The sequence below is a fragment of the Dermacentor variabilis genome, chromosome 7 (genome assembly GCF_050947875.1).
Source record: "Dermacentor variabilis isolate Ectoservices chromosome 7, ASM5094787v1, whole genome shotgun sequence".
Taxonomy (NCBI): Eukaryota; Metazoa; Arthropoda; class Arachnida; order Ixodida; family Ixodidae; genus Dermacentor; species Dermacentor variabilis.
Window position 1 is genome coordinate 90,938,521 of NC_134574.1, and position 13,456 is coordinate 90,951,976.

The following is a 13,456-nucleotide window of genomic DNA, read 5'->3' on the forward strand; positions in this document are numbered from 1 at the left end:
TACGCGGTTGAAAGCGAAAGCAAGGAAGTCAAAGTGGTAACGAATGCGATAGGGCGTGCCATTTTACGCGGCGGCAGCAGAGAACGTTGCCGTAAGCTGATGCAACAGCTCGTGAGTGAGCAATAGCGTTCGAGCTGCGATGACGCGAAACGCGTTGCCAGACGCTACGCTGCGTCGTCATTCGAGTACCCAGGAAAGTCGCAGGACGGAGACATTTATTGTGTGGCGGTGACGCTAATGCACGGTATTTTGTGCATACGCGGATTAGAAAGAATGCGACAATACAAAAACTGATGTAAGCAAACAAAGCGGATGCAGGGTGTGTGCTTGTTTGGCATGCTGTTTTGAATTGAGAATTGCATTTTTTTCTTCTCTTGTTTTGTTATCTTTTCGGCCCTTGCTCCAACCCCCTGCGCAGCGTAGCCTACCGGACACCTAATCTGGTTAACCTCTCTGCCGTCCACCTCTTCCTTCCTTCCTTGAATTGCGAGAATTCCAATGAAGCATTCGGCGTTGCTCACTCAGCAGGGATATCCAGAAACTTCTTAGGCGTGGGATTGTCCTGCTTGTATGCGGTTTCCTTGTCACGTCATTTTTTTCCCAATACGCAATGCAATACTTCGCTCTGTCTGGCGGCGTACGGTTCGTCGTTTTATTCTTAATGTTCCCACGTGTACTTTCGTTCCACGATAACGGCAGCTGAGCGAGTCATAACGGCTGAAATGTTCAATCTGCTCGTTTACTGTGTTGTTTTACGGCGAATCTAAGGAGGTCGAAGCACTTCGTGTCGCATTACAGAAAATTACACACAGTATATAAAGGTGCTCTAAAAATGCTGTCTTGCAAAACAGTCAACGCCGCCTTTTTTTTTTTTCTTCCTCTTTTTTTTGTGCTTGTTTCTTTCAGTTCGTTGCAACTTTGTGGCACCGCAAGTACTGTCCTCCGACCTCTTTCTGCCAAAGCTCACATTTGCAGTAGGTGTTAGAATGCCCGCACGCTTCAAATAAGGCATTTCGATTCCCACAGACATGCGCAAAGAATACGTCCCGCTGCGACGGGACTTGTCACGTGCCGATACAAACGCACTGCTCAGTCGAGGACAGCGCGTGTCCCTGTATCCCGACTACACACTCATCGCCTGCACCGCGAAGTGTACGCACGAGGAGGCGAGGACGCACCTTCTGGTCGCCGAAGCGCATCTGACGCCGTGCGTTGCGCGACACGTTCATGCGGCACAGAAAGAGCCTCGTGTCCGGCTCGTGGTGCAGGACCCCCAGGGGGTTCGGGCTCCGCATCAGCTCCGCTTGGATGGCCTGGTGGTCTTGCTTCTCGATGATGTCGTACACGCTGTCGCCGTGGATCAGCAGGTCCTCCTGCGAAACGGTACGCCGAAATGTAAATATGTGCCCATAAATATTTAAAAAGATTAAATTGTGGGGTTTTACGTGCCAAAACTACATTCTGATTATGAGGCACGCCGTAGTGGAGAACTCCGGAAATTTTGACCACCTGGGGTTCTTTAACGTGCGCCTAAATCAAGTACACGGGTGTTTTCGCCCCCATCGAAATGTGGCCGCCGTGTCCGGGATTCGATCCCGCGACCTCGTGCTCTGCAGAGCCCAACACCATAGCCAGTGAGCAACCACGGCGGGTGAGCCCATAAATATGACACGACGTCGTGTATAAACTTCATTTGATTCGTAAAGAGCGTGAGCTGTTCTGATGCCACGATCGATAGCAGTGTGTACTGTTGGACTCTGTTTTCGATAAGGACTAACGTTAAAGACTTCAATATGTAAATTTCATGCGCCTCTGGTTATAAGTTGTGTGCGTGGCAAGATCTGGTGCTTCGGCGTGCCAAATATACAGACAGCTTTACGTGTCGCACAAGTCAATGCTTTCGCTTCCGATCACCAGCAGAACCGTCATGACGTCATGGGAAAATATCCAACAGGCTGCATGCCAATCTCACAGGTTGAAATGTGCGGCGGCCTTCTTGAGTCCCGATAACGCGTCCAGCAATACATAAACTTGAAGGTACGAAGTATTATACACCTTCTTTACACAGCACGACCCGAAGGCCTTCTTGCTGTCGGCGCAAATAATTTCAGCTAGGCAAGACTATAACGCAGCAATAATGACGTGCCGATTATAATCTCGGAATTAATTACTAGATATTCCCTCATTTAGGCGTTCAGTGGCAATGCATGTTGGGGAAATACACAAGAAAAGGAAACAGGTGAACTGTAAGTTCAAAATAAGATGTACAAGCGGCACAAGGCCAACTAGTAGTGCCAGTATCCGTATACTTGAATCTCATTCTGAAATTACAACAAATCGAACCAATAGATGATGCACAGGTCGGTAGCTTAAGTACAAGAACGTTTAATTATAGACAGTCCTTTGGTCGTGGCCAGTGAAACACTTAAAAGAGAACCGTGCCTTAATCTGGTGCAACAATCTCACGTAAAGCTTGACTTAAGGTATGTAAAGGTGTTTTAGTAATGACATATTGCATAGTTTCTTTAAACAGGTTTAAACAGGTGATCAAGCAATCCGAATAGCTTGACGAAAGTGTTTGACGACTGCAATATTTTCTGCAGTTCGTTTTGGGCAATCCGACGCGTTTTTGTACAATGATCCTTGCTTGTTTTCTTGTTTTGTACACTTCCACAAGGCGTCCGACCGTATTGCAAGATGTAGGCATTTTCTTTTCGCGCATTTTTGCTCTCTTTCTAGAAAATTTAGTCACTTTTCGACAATACTTCTGGTAAAAGAGCGCCGTTCAATATCGATGGTTTACTTCTTCTCCGTTGTGTAAAAGGCACTTTTCTTTCGCAAGGCAATGCACATAGCACACTCTCCTTTTTGTCTTTGATTCCTCTGAATCGTGGCCGAGCCCTGTCAGCTGTATTATACGCGATATCCTTGGCTCTTTCTGCCTGCTCATAACTTTTGACAAATTGCCAGCGAGTAATTCAACTTCTCGGTGAAGAATTGCGTTCTCCGAGCTGATCCCATGCGAGCCTAAACCTACAAGGCAATATGCACACGTACGCACTGGAACGAGGACGCGTTATCTGCACTCCGGCCCGCGTTCATTTTTCGCGCAGAGACAAGCGCACCGCTTCACTCGGGGTTGGTTTGTTCTATCTCGGCTGCATCTCGTACGCGCTTAACGATCCTGCGGGCAGCAGTTGCAGCAGCACTCAGCGTATAGGGGGCGTGAGTGAGCGAGCGAGCAGAGCGACCTCGGCCGGCAGCCGCGTACCCCTTGCTTTTCTATGACTGCGGGGCAGGAGCAGATACGCTAGTAGCCACGGCGGACTGCAGCCCGAACGTGGCGTAGGCAGCGCGTACGAAGCTGTCCACCCATTTGTTTGCACTTGGAAATTTCGCCGGGAGCAAAGTGTCTAGGCGCTCGACCGTGCTGTAGTAGAGCAACATCCCCGACATGTGTTTACGGCGGCGACAAATGTGGCTCTGTGCGGGGAAGCCTTGTTCGACGTCTGCGCTGCTGGGTCAATGGCGAAGTGGCATTGCCCAAACCGGGCGTGAACGTGGACACGCGCAGGCATAAGAGGGAGGAATACAAGAACAGAAACCAACTATAGAAGCAGGTCAGCACTGCAATTGGATAATTCACTCATCGCCATCGATACGAAAACCCAGTGAAGTCAGCTGCTTCGTGTGATTTGAGTACTGCCCTCAAACAAAAAACAGACTATTTTGATCAACTGTAACCGAGTACAACCTCATTGCAACTACTTTTCCTTATGCTATACACAGGAATCACACGAATGACAGCAGGAAAGGCACTACGTGCACTACTTATATTCCGAGAAAGCTTTTTATCACCTTATTTACGTCTGAAAATTGGAAATGTTCGCCGCAGAAGCCCAGAAGTTCACATGAACTATTATAAAAAGTAAGGTATTATCGTTTGCACTGCTCAAACAGCTTTCCCTATCAATACCTATGCTGCAAAAACATGCGCTTGAAACGTTCGCTCGTCGTTCGAAGATACAAACTCGGGGGACTCTTGTACACACACCGCACCTCCCTGGGCGTAAGGAACCGGCTCTGCAGAGGTCATAATTCTTTCCCAAGAACGACTGTCGCCCGATGTTCAACACTGGTCACCGGAGTACATGCGGGCCGCTTATCTGCTGCTAACTCAATTACCAGTTCTGCGCAGCTGCCCCTCAGCGAGATGCAGCGCGTTGTTCCCGTGTGCGCCCGACTTGCGCGCGCACACATGTACGTGCCCACCACTTGCGCAGCCTTGGCACGCAGCCAGTGCCTCCTAATTAACGCCCCTGCGCTCATTACGGACTTTCGTCGTCGTATTGTTTCTCTTCGCGCGGCGCAATAGAAATATAAAGAAAAAAAGAAAGAACGAGAGTGCCTAATTGCTAACCGCCTTTTATTTTTCCCCGTTTTTATCCCGACCTGTTGTAGCCCGACTCTGTAGGCGTAGCCTTCGGCGTGGGAGGGGATGCCTTGCCTTGTAACGCGCATTGCCAAGTTAGCCTATGCAGTGCGAGCTGCGACGCGAAAATCGCCGTTTGCAGGGGGTCGTAAATAAGTGGTAAGTAAAAGAAAATGTTCGGAAAGTTGGGCGACATGCAGCCTCATTCGATTTTTTCGTTGCCTTTAATTAATTGCGGAGTAGGGTTTCGTATTACCTGTACGGAAAGGGGGTGGTGGGGGGGGGGCATTCTGGATCAATTTTCTCGCGTGTCTCCCGGCTATTTCGATTGGCGTTGGAGCAAGGTCGAACCGGCTAACGTCCGGATAAGGAAGCACTGACCAAAATGGCTAAGCGTCATTAACACGTACTGCTTCCTGGAGAATGCTAATGAGTATTTTTGTACATGAGACAAACATTAAATGTTGCAAAAAAATCCACCGTTATGCAAAAGGTGCTCTCTTTCAAGGAGGAATTTGACTTGCCTGGCAATAGAACAACTTGTATAAATTCAAGATCGCCCGAACCACTTATATCAGACATTTTAGTTTGAATATCAAACATCGTAGGGCTCTACGAGCTGAAAACGCACGCTTACATTTTTAATTATAGGCAAATAGTTTAGGAAACGCAAATAAGCATATTCCAGTCCTACTTGTTGAATTATTTTAGGAAATGGCCAATATCTTGCGCCAGTACATATAGAACTTCGAGCTTTTATCAATTTCGCATCTCTGCAGCACATATTCTATTATGGGGAGTTATCTAAGAATACCAGTTATTTAAGAATAAAGAATTTCAGGCAAGAAATGTCTGCGTACCTTCCAGTCTTTCACCCTCACTTCGACACGACGTCAGCTCAACTCGTGTGGAAGGTAGTAGAAGACGATTACAGAATCCTCAACACCCTTTCCTAAAGGTGGCAATAAAATAAGGCTTTACATATGACCATATTGCAGCAAATTTCCCATATAGTCAATGCGCGGCCATGCATGCTTCTTGCACGCACCTTAAAGAAGTTTTGACACAGCGGGGCATCTTTGCAGAAAATCCACAAGAATTCAAGCAGGAGAGATCTGTACATGGCTTGGATAAACCACACTAAACAGTTTCATAAAAGTGCAGCGAAAATTTTCATGGAAGTAATGTCGATCTTACAAGGTGCACAACATATAGAAACGTTACAATGGTCTCAACAAGAGGCCATAGCATATTACAAAGCACAAACTAGGTCTGGTGAAGAGAAAATCTGTCAAAGATCTTTCATGGGTCATGCTTGAAACTGTCACTTACATTTGTAACTAAGAGTCAAGGAACTTTTAATAAAAAAGGACAGTGCAGTATTCAATCAACTTTCCTAAAAACTTGACATATTATTCAGTTAAGGGCATGATACATAATTCAAGAAGAGCGAACGTGACTTAACATTTACTCTGGGGGTACTTTGGAAGTACTATTTCGTTCGACAGCCTTTTCTCATCAATAGGATTTTAAACTATTGCCCAACGCCCAAAAGGGAACCATAATAACCTGAAGAAAAATGTGCATCCTTTTATTACATGGCTACAACATAAACTAAGCGTGATTTTCTGAATTTTTAATTGCTTTGCCTGAAGGATTTGCAGCCACAGCTCTATATACGTCCCTCAATCACTCACGGAAGAAAACGTGAAAAAAAAAATTAAGGAAGGGAAGGATCATATCAAGCATCATGCCCAAAGGATCTTGAATAAAGCTTAGAATAAAGAATAAAGCAGTCTTAGAATAAATCGGTCCTAGAATAAAGCGGTCTTTCAAGTAAACGAAAGGCCGCCTATTTCAAGCAGCGCTTCTAATTAGTGTAAGTTCACGACTATCCATGAGGCGAAGCTATAAGCGTCAACTGGGAAAACGCACTCGCATTGAAACATCTCGCGCAAGCGCGGGTATAGTCTTTGACTTACAAGCAAGGAAGCAAGCGAGCGTTTGTGCGACAAGTGTCCGCATAGCTCTTGGTGCCCTGCTAACGTTTCAAGCACATGATACGCAAGCATTTCTTGCAGTGACCGTAGGCAGTCATCTGCAAAAATTTACGTCAATGACGCAGAATAGCACAGGCAGCACATTTTCGTTTATGCAAAAGATGAAGAAAGTGTAAATAACTGAATACTACGCACTGAACTTCTCAGTCAAATTATGATGCCTGAAACTGGGATCAAAACACATAGCCATTAAAAGGTGTACGACAGGTGTGCATAATCAGAACGGCAACTGCACCCCACTCATGCGCTTGCCTGTGAAGGTCCGAGGACGATTCTTGCCAACTGTGTATACAGCCTACAGACAGGCACTCACTCGTTGTTCCAGCAGGCCCCATATACGTGGCCACCGCGAGAATCAATGCACGCCGTAGTTCCTCGCACGCCTTGCACGCGCTCGGCAATGCGCGGCGATCCTTTTCGGCGATATCCGCATAACAGTATGGCTGCGGGACATCACGCTTCACGCCGTGATGAACTTTGCCGCTGCTGCTGCCGTTGTCGTCGTTGCTATTCGTTTGTGCATAGAGAAGGGCACCTACAGCCAGCCACCTAACAGCACTCGCCGCACAGCGCAAGGCGTGATGTCCCCGAGCTACCGATCCAGAGACCACGGCCGCCATCGCAGCTCGGAGTGTGCGATTATCGAAAATGACTCGTGTGCGGTCTCTCCCTCTCAATCTCTGTCACACTTCCCGAGATCTGACACGCGCTCGCATCGAGTCGAGGCGAAGGAGCCAAGATAAGAAGAGGAAGACAAGGAGCCACAGATTATAACTCGGTTCGAGGAGAGAAAGCTGCTCTTCGAGCGTATACAACCGGCGACGGCGCTTCCTCGCTTCTTCGTCTTCCAGCGTTGCACAGACAGTTAATTGCTGAGCCCGTTCGGCCTTATTTATCGATCATGATTTCCTCTCCCCCTCCCTCCCCCTCCCTCCCCCTTTTCCCGCGAAACCAGTGGCCACCGAAGACGTCGCTCTCTCTCTCTCTCTCTCTCTCGCAGCAAATGGGGGAGGGGGGCAGTCGTCGCGTCCGGTTCGCGACGACGAGTCGCCCGAAAACGCTTCGTCGGCCACGCCCCTTCGATGCCGTAATGAGATCAAGTCCTTTACGTCGCACGGCGTAATGTAGGCGTGGTTGAGATGTGTCAAGGATCAGATCGAAGCCGCATGATTATTAGAGGGACAGTGTGTCGCGGCTTTCTACAGATACCGCGAAGGGGGCACCTGTGTACACGGCGAGAACGCGTTTTGACTGTGACACAGCGTCAAAATGCCGAGAGATTGCAGCCTTTAGAACTTGCTTTTCTTTTGCTTTTTTTTTTACTTGCGTTGATGTTCGATCCTGAGTCTTTCCCTCTTCGTTTTTGGCTAGTCAATATCTCTGCTCTTTTCTCATTTTAAATAAATTTTAATCATTCATTGTGCCTGACTACGGACATGCGTTGCATCCGCGTGAATCATGCGTTTTCTAGTGTTTGATATTTTAAACACCGTAGCGAGATGCCCGCAATTTCGAACTGTCCACCTGACTTATCAGTTAAGCGCCCTATCCTACACCGTGTCGAACGGTGTTTAAATAGCCGCTCAATCATACAATCAACCAGTTTCATTTTCACCTTGTGAGGAGGAGACAGGGCAGAAATCGCAGAGACGGCTTGTCAAGGGTCCTGTTCGACTAGCGTGACCTTGCTTTGAATCTTTTCACGATCGTCTGTGTCACGCACCAGAGAGCTAACAACCACGTGGAGGCGCATCGAGTTCTTCGGTGTCAGCGCGCAGCACATATTCCGGTCAACTGCGGCTTCCCGCCCGCATTTTCATTGTGGACGCGTATTTGTCTATTCTCTATTACATTCATTTCCTGCAATTATTTTGGTCCAGTAGGCTGTTCGTTTGACTCGACCAATTTGCCGGCGCATATCCAAATGTCAAGGCTTCAGGACGTTTCATTCCGTTCCTGCTGGGACCCCAACTACCCCTTGGTGACACGACCTCAATAGTGATTTATGTACGCCAAGGACATCGTTGCCGCCGACAAGGTTGTTTATTGCTTTTCATTAACTAAGAAGGGATCGCTTGTCACTGTAGAACAGCACTGAGTCAACTTCGGGCTAGAATATATTTTTTTATAACAAACGACCATACGCACAGAGTCAGGCCAGTGGTACTTTGGGGTATGTAAATTTTCATGTTTTTCTCTCTTTCTTGTTTTCTATGTCTTTCTTTTTGCTTACTGTACAAGGGTATTAGAAAACGTAATTATCTGCGATACGACAGGGCTGTCTGGAAAATTGTTCTGAGTTTAACATTCGAGCGCTCTGAGCTTAAGTGCTCAGTGTTGAAAACAACTTTGTCTGTGATTTCCGAACACAGTACTGCAATAAGAAAGAACATTAAAGTTACTTTATCGTCTCTCAGGAACTTGTAGCAAGAAGCGAAAACTGTTCGTACCTCAGGCACCTTTCCAAGTATAGAGTTATGATCAATGAACTCACCATAGAGTGACCAAGGTACTCAGCAGCGTTGTCCGAGATATAGAGCAGCTTGCCGTTCTGCGTCATCATCATCAGGAACCCGCTCATTGCCTGCGTCGGAGAAAACACAGATAAAAAAATGATTAAACGCGATATCTTCTGCTTGACACGATAATTGGATGATATGCAAGAACTACTCCAGATACTTGAGGATTCATACTCGCATATGTGTCCGGCAAAGATCTCATTGATTGAGCAAGCAAACATTCCGAACTCGCGTGATAAATGCTCTTTCTAAATTTCGACAGTATTTTACCCAGGGACGTTTCTTTTTGCATGAGAGAGAGAGAGAATAAATGTCTTCTCTCTCTCTCTCTCTCTCTCTCTCTCTCTCTCTCTCTCTCTCATGCAAAAAAAATGTCTCTGGGTAAAATATTGTCGAAATTTAGAAAGAGCATTTATCACGCGAGTTGGAATGTTTGCTTGCTCAATCAACGCTCATCATCAAAATTAATTAAATATACTGCGTTAGTAGAAAGTGCAGTCCGAAAGACGACTTTTCGCAACACGGAGCCTATGAAACATGATCTAAGGTGTTCTTTTTTTTCTCTCTCTCTTTCTTTCTTTTTTCTCTGGGAAAACGGTTGTGTCGGTTTCGTTCCAAGATGAAGTGCGTTTAAGTTGGGGCTGCGAAATTCTCGAATTAAAAAAACAAAAGCATGTGCTAATGTTTTGGAGAGACGAATGCGCCAACGCCAATCTGGCTCTATATATAAACAGAAACCTATACCTTCCGATCGCAAAGCCACGATACTCCGTGGTATGAAAGCAATCTCTCTTTCCATTACAAACATGCGTTGGATACGGCTCGCGCTCATCGAAAACCGATCGGCCTCAGTCAGCGATCGCTATCGCCACTCGTGAAAGAATCGAGCAATGGAAAAATTGCCACGGCTAACGAAGAACAAAAAAGAAAGAAGGCAAAATACGTGGGGGAAAAAAAAAAGGATATGCGCGGCTCGTTTATAACGACGAGCATTCATCCATCTCAAACACCTCGCGTTCGCTCCCTCTATCCTCCTCCCCCTCCTTGTTTCGCCTTATCGCCACGATCAAAAAGTCACAAAAATACAGCGAAAGCTGTGCAGCTCATGCATGAACGTAGCCTGCTCCCGCTGCAGCAGCAGCAGCGGGGCCTACATGTGACTACTCAGGCGCGCGCAGTTATTATCGGTTTCTAAATTTGCTGCCGTTCCGGCAAGCGACCCGTGTAAAGCGGCTCTCACTATACGCGCCTCCATCGCCAATGCGCGAGCTCTAAATGAGTTCCGGCACGGACAGACGCACAAGCGCTCTGCCCGAGTTGCTGTTGTCTCGGGAGCTGCACAACCGGACTTCGGGAAGGAGAGGAATTAGTCACCGACGAAACGGCTTCCTCAACGAACGCGCTCGAAGTAGCGGCCGAACGGGCGGGACGGGCGGGTTTGCTTATAAGGTGCGAGTTATGCGGTGAGCTGCGCCGCGCGCGCGTTGACCGTTGTTTGGCCTGCGGTTTCGGGGCGTGCCCCCCCCCCCCCCTCCTCTCGATATATATATTTTTTTTCTGTTTCTTTAACGCTCGTCTATGTGTGTATTGAGTGTCTGCGTTTCGAACGAACGTAGGGAGTTGCTAGGTCTGTGCGAGAGTGCGTTCTAGTGCTGAGAACACATTCGGCGGGTGTGAACTCCCCGCGCACTTTCTGGGAAGTGCCTAAATGAGGAAACAACAGCCTCTTGTCCGGGTTTCGCTCTGTTTCGCTCTTTCACGCATGTACACTCTCCGTAGTGAGCGTAGGGCCATCGCCAGACTGAATGGTTGCGAAATATCCTGGTGTTCTCGTTTGCGGGCGGAGGAAAAACTTGCGAGACAATTAGTTCGTTGAGACCTTCGCTGTTCATTTCTCCGTTTGTCTCACATTTGTTCTTTACCGGGCTTGCAGTAAAGCCTCGAGTGAGTGGTTGTCCAGAACGCGGGTATTCCCCGGTTATTCTATAATAACGAGAAAATATAATGGGGTTTCTGCGTCGCCATATTCGCATAGGAATGCTCCTGAGCAGGATCTCTCTAGTCGTCGACAGATCTCCGACAAACATTCTAGCTGACCTGTAGTATAAATCCGCATTCACGTCTTCTCCGTAGAGGATTCTTCTGTACCGGGCATATACGTATGCTCTGCAGACCGTGGTTCGAGGAAGCAACGAAGATCGTTCCGCTAATTGTCCGTAAATGAATAAATGCTTGCGCAACTGGTCTCACGTCGTTCATTGCGCATGGGAGCATATAGTCTGGCGGCGTCTTAACGCCAGTAGTGCAAATCATTTTTCTTACAGTACATGTGTTCAACACAAGTTTGAAGAGAACGCCAATGCTGGTTGTATTGCGGGTTTTTCCACGAAATTGTGACGGTAGATGTCTCCTCAACCATGTTCCCGTTGTACAACGTCTTTCATTCTTACCAACGTGCTCTTTCGTCTTAATTTGTAGCCCGGTTGGTCCCGTTTAGGAAGTGAAAGGAGATTTTAAACAATGCAGCCGATCCAACGAGTTGGAATCGATATACAGCGAGGCTTTGTGTGTGTGCATAAAGAGTCGAAACGCTAGCTTGTTTTTATTGAATGTGCGCACAAAGTTACGCGGAAGGCTCTACTGAGGCATTGTAGAGAGACAAAGGAAAGCTTTCTGGCTCTTTTTTTTTCTTGCCCCCGCACGGCCGGCGCCGCCACGGCCGCCGGTGATGATGAGTTTGGCGTCCCCTTTGAAACGGGGCGGTGAGAAATTGTCACCTAGCGTGCTTTACCTAATCACGTATGCTATACATGTTTTTTTATCTAGCATGTTTGCATACATCTCCCTAATCTTCTTTTTTTTTTGCTTTCACTATCTACCTTGTGCTGCTACCTATGACTGTAGAAGATCCAGTCATATCAATCTCTTCCATGATTTCTTTCCACCAATACTCTAAGCGTCTGTTGCTCATGTCGACTATTGACCGGATGACGCTTCCGTCTGCTTTTAAGCCAAGCGCTTCTGGATGCGCGGAGGCGAACGCCACCTGGTGGTGCTGCAAGGAACCAAGCGGCGCCGGTAGTGCGCGTTCTTCGCTGTGATTGGTTGGCATTTTAGCTACAGAACATTCAGGCCGCAGCACGCACGGTCACGAAAACAGGCGAGAAATACGAAGAAAAGCTTCAGCTTTGAAAACATCTGCTTTAAACTTAGAAACGTGCTTGCCCTACAGTCCGCTGAAGACTACCCTACCAGCGTCATTTGGGGCAGCAATCACCAAAGTAAAACTCGTCGAGACATTTGTCTACTGCACGACTTTGTTACCGCAGTCGAGGTAGAATCAAATAAACTGTCCATGGGACACAAATGGAGGTATGGGCACTATAAAAACGAGCAGAATAACACAAACGTCGACTACTAAATGCAAGGTATCGCAATGGCAGAAAAGGAGGAAGGCGCCAAACCTACCTGCGCCTGCTCAAGGGAAGGCGGCGTGAACGCGTCCATCACGGACACGTGCGGGCAGTCGCAGAAGATAACCACTTAGGCATGGCAATTATTTGTGCAATGTCATGGGCGATCCCATGACTCCTCACAATTTGCTTAGCTTTCTGTCATTCTAAAGACATGTAACCATCATCATCTTATCTAAGAACCTATGTCCTGTCGTAAACACCTGAATAATTAAAACGCGTGGCCACTGGCTTCTGTTGGTGGGCAATGACCAAAGGAACGTCATTTCTACAAGCCGCAGCGTGCGATGAAAGTACTTTCGAAGTCGGTAAAACTTGCTCTGTGTGCGCTTGTGTGCTATCATCCGCTCTCTATAGAGACACTGAAAGGTTCCGACGGTGAGTGAACTCGCGCGATAGTCGGCACTCGTGAAGCACGTTGGTTTTCCTTTAGATCGGATTGTAAGTAAGATGCGTTTATACTAAACATGCCTATAGGCCGTGACAACCTGGCTGACAACAGAGACTCGCCAGAAATATACTCTTCAACATAAAGGTTGTCGCAGTCTTGGCGACTGGGAGGGAATGCGCACAACTTTTGCACCGCACTACAGTTCTATCTTAAATGAACGATTGATTACCTGATTAGTTCATTGATTGGTTAGTTGCTTGAATGTCATATTGTTTAACACTTGATTGATTGATTGATTGATTGATTGATTGATTGATTGATTGATTGATTGATTGATTGATTGATTGAGTGAGTGAGTGAGTGAGTGAGTGAGTGAGTGAGTGAGTGAGTGAGTGAGTGAGTGAGTGAGTGAGTGAGTGAGTGAGTGAGTGAGTGAGTGAGTGAGTGGGACAGCCGTAATTAAAGTTGGCATGTGCGCGGAAACGTCCCCGCACGTAACAAAAAGCGCGCGTTCCTTTCCCCGGGAGAAATGATGATGATGACGATATTGATCTAAAGAAAGCAAAGCCGCTTGATTCTGC

General features: G+C 47.2%; 1 protein-coding gene across 1 annotated transcript in view; it reads right to left on the minus strand.

Moving 5' to 3' along the window:
- The window catches only part of dysf (neuronal PAS domain protein dysfusion), a 164,394-nt gene that overhangs the window by 32,242 nt on the left and 118,696 nt on the right, over positions 1–13,456 (minus strand). Inside the window, exons 4-5 of the mRNA XM_075698796.1 lie at positions 8,987–9,076; positions 1,179–1,373 (exon numbers count right to left, since the gene is read on the minus strand). Of these exons, the coding sequence (XP_075554911.1) occupies positions 1,179–1,373; positions 8,987–9,076 (285 nt within the window). The remainder of the gene's footprint in view (positions 1–1,178; positions 1,374–8,986; positions 9,077–13,456) is intronic.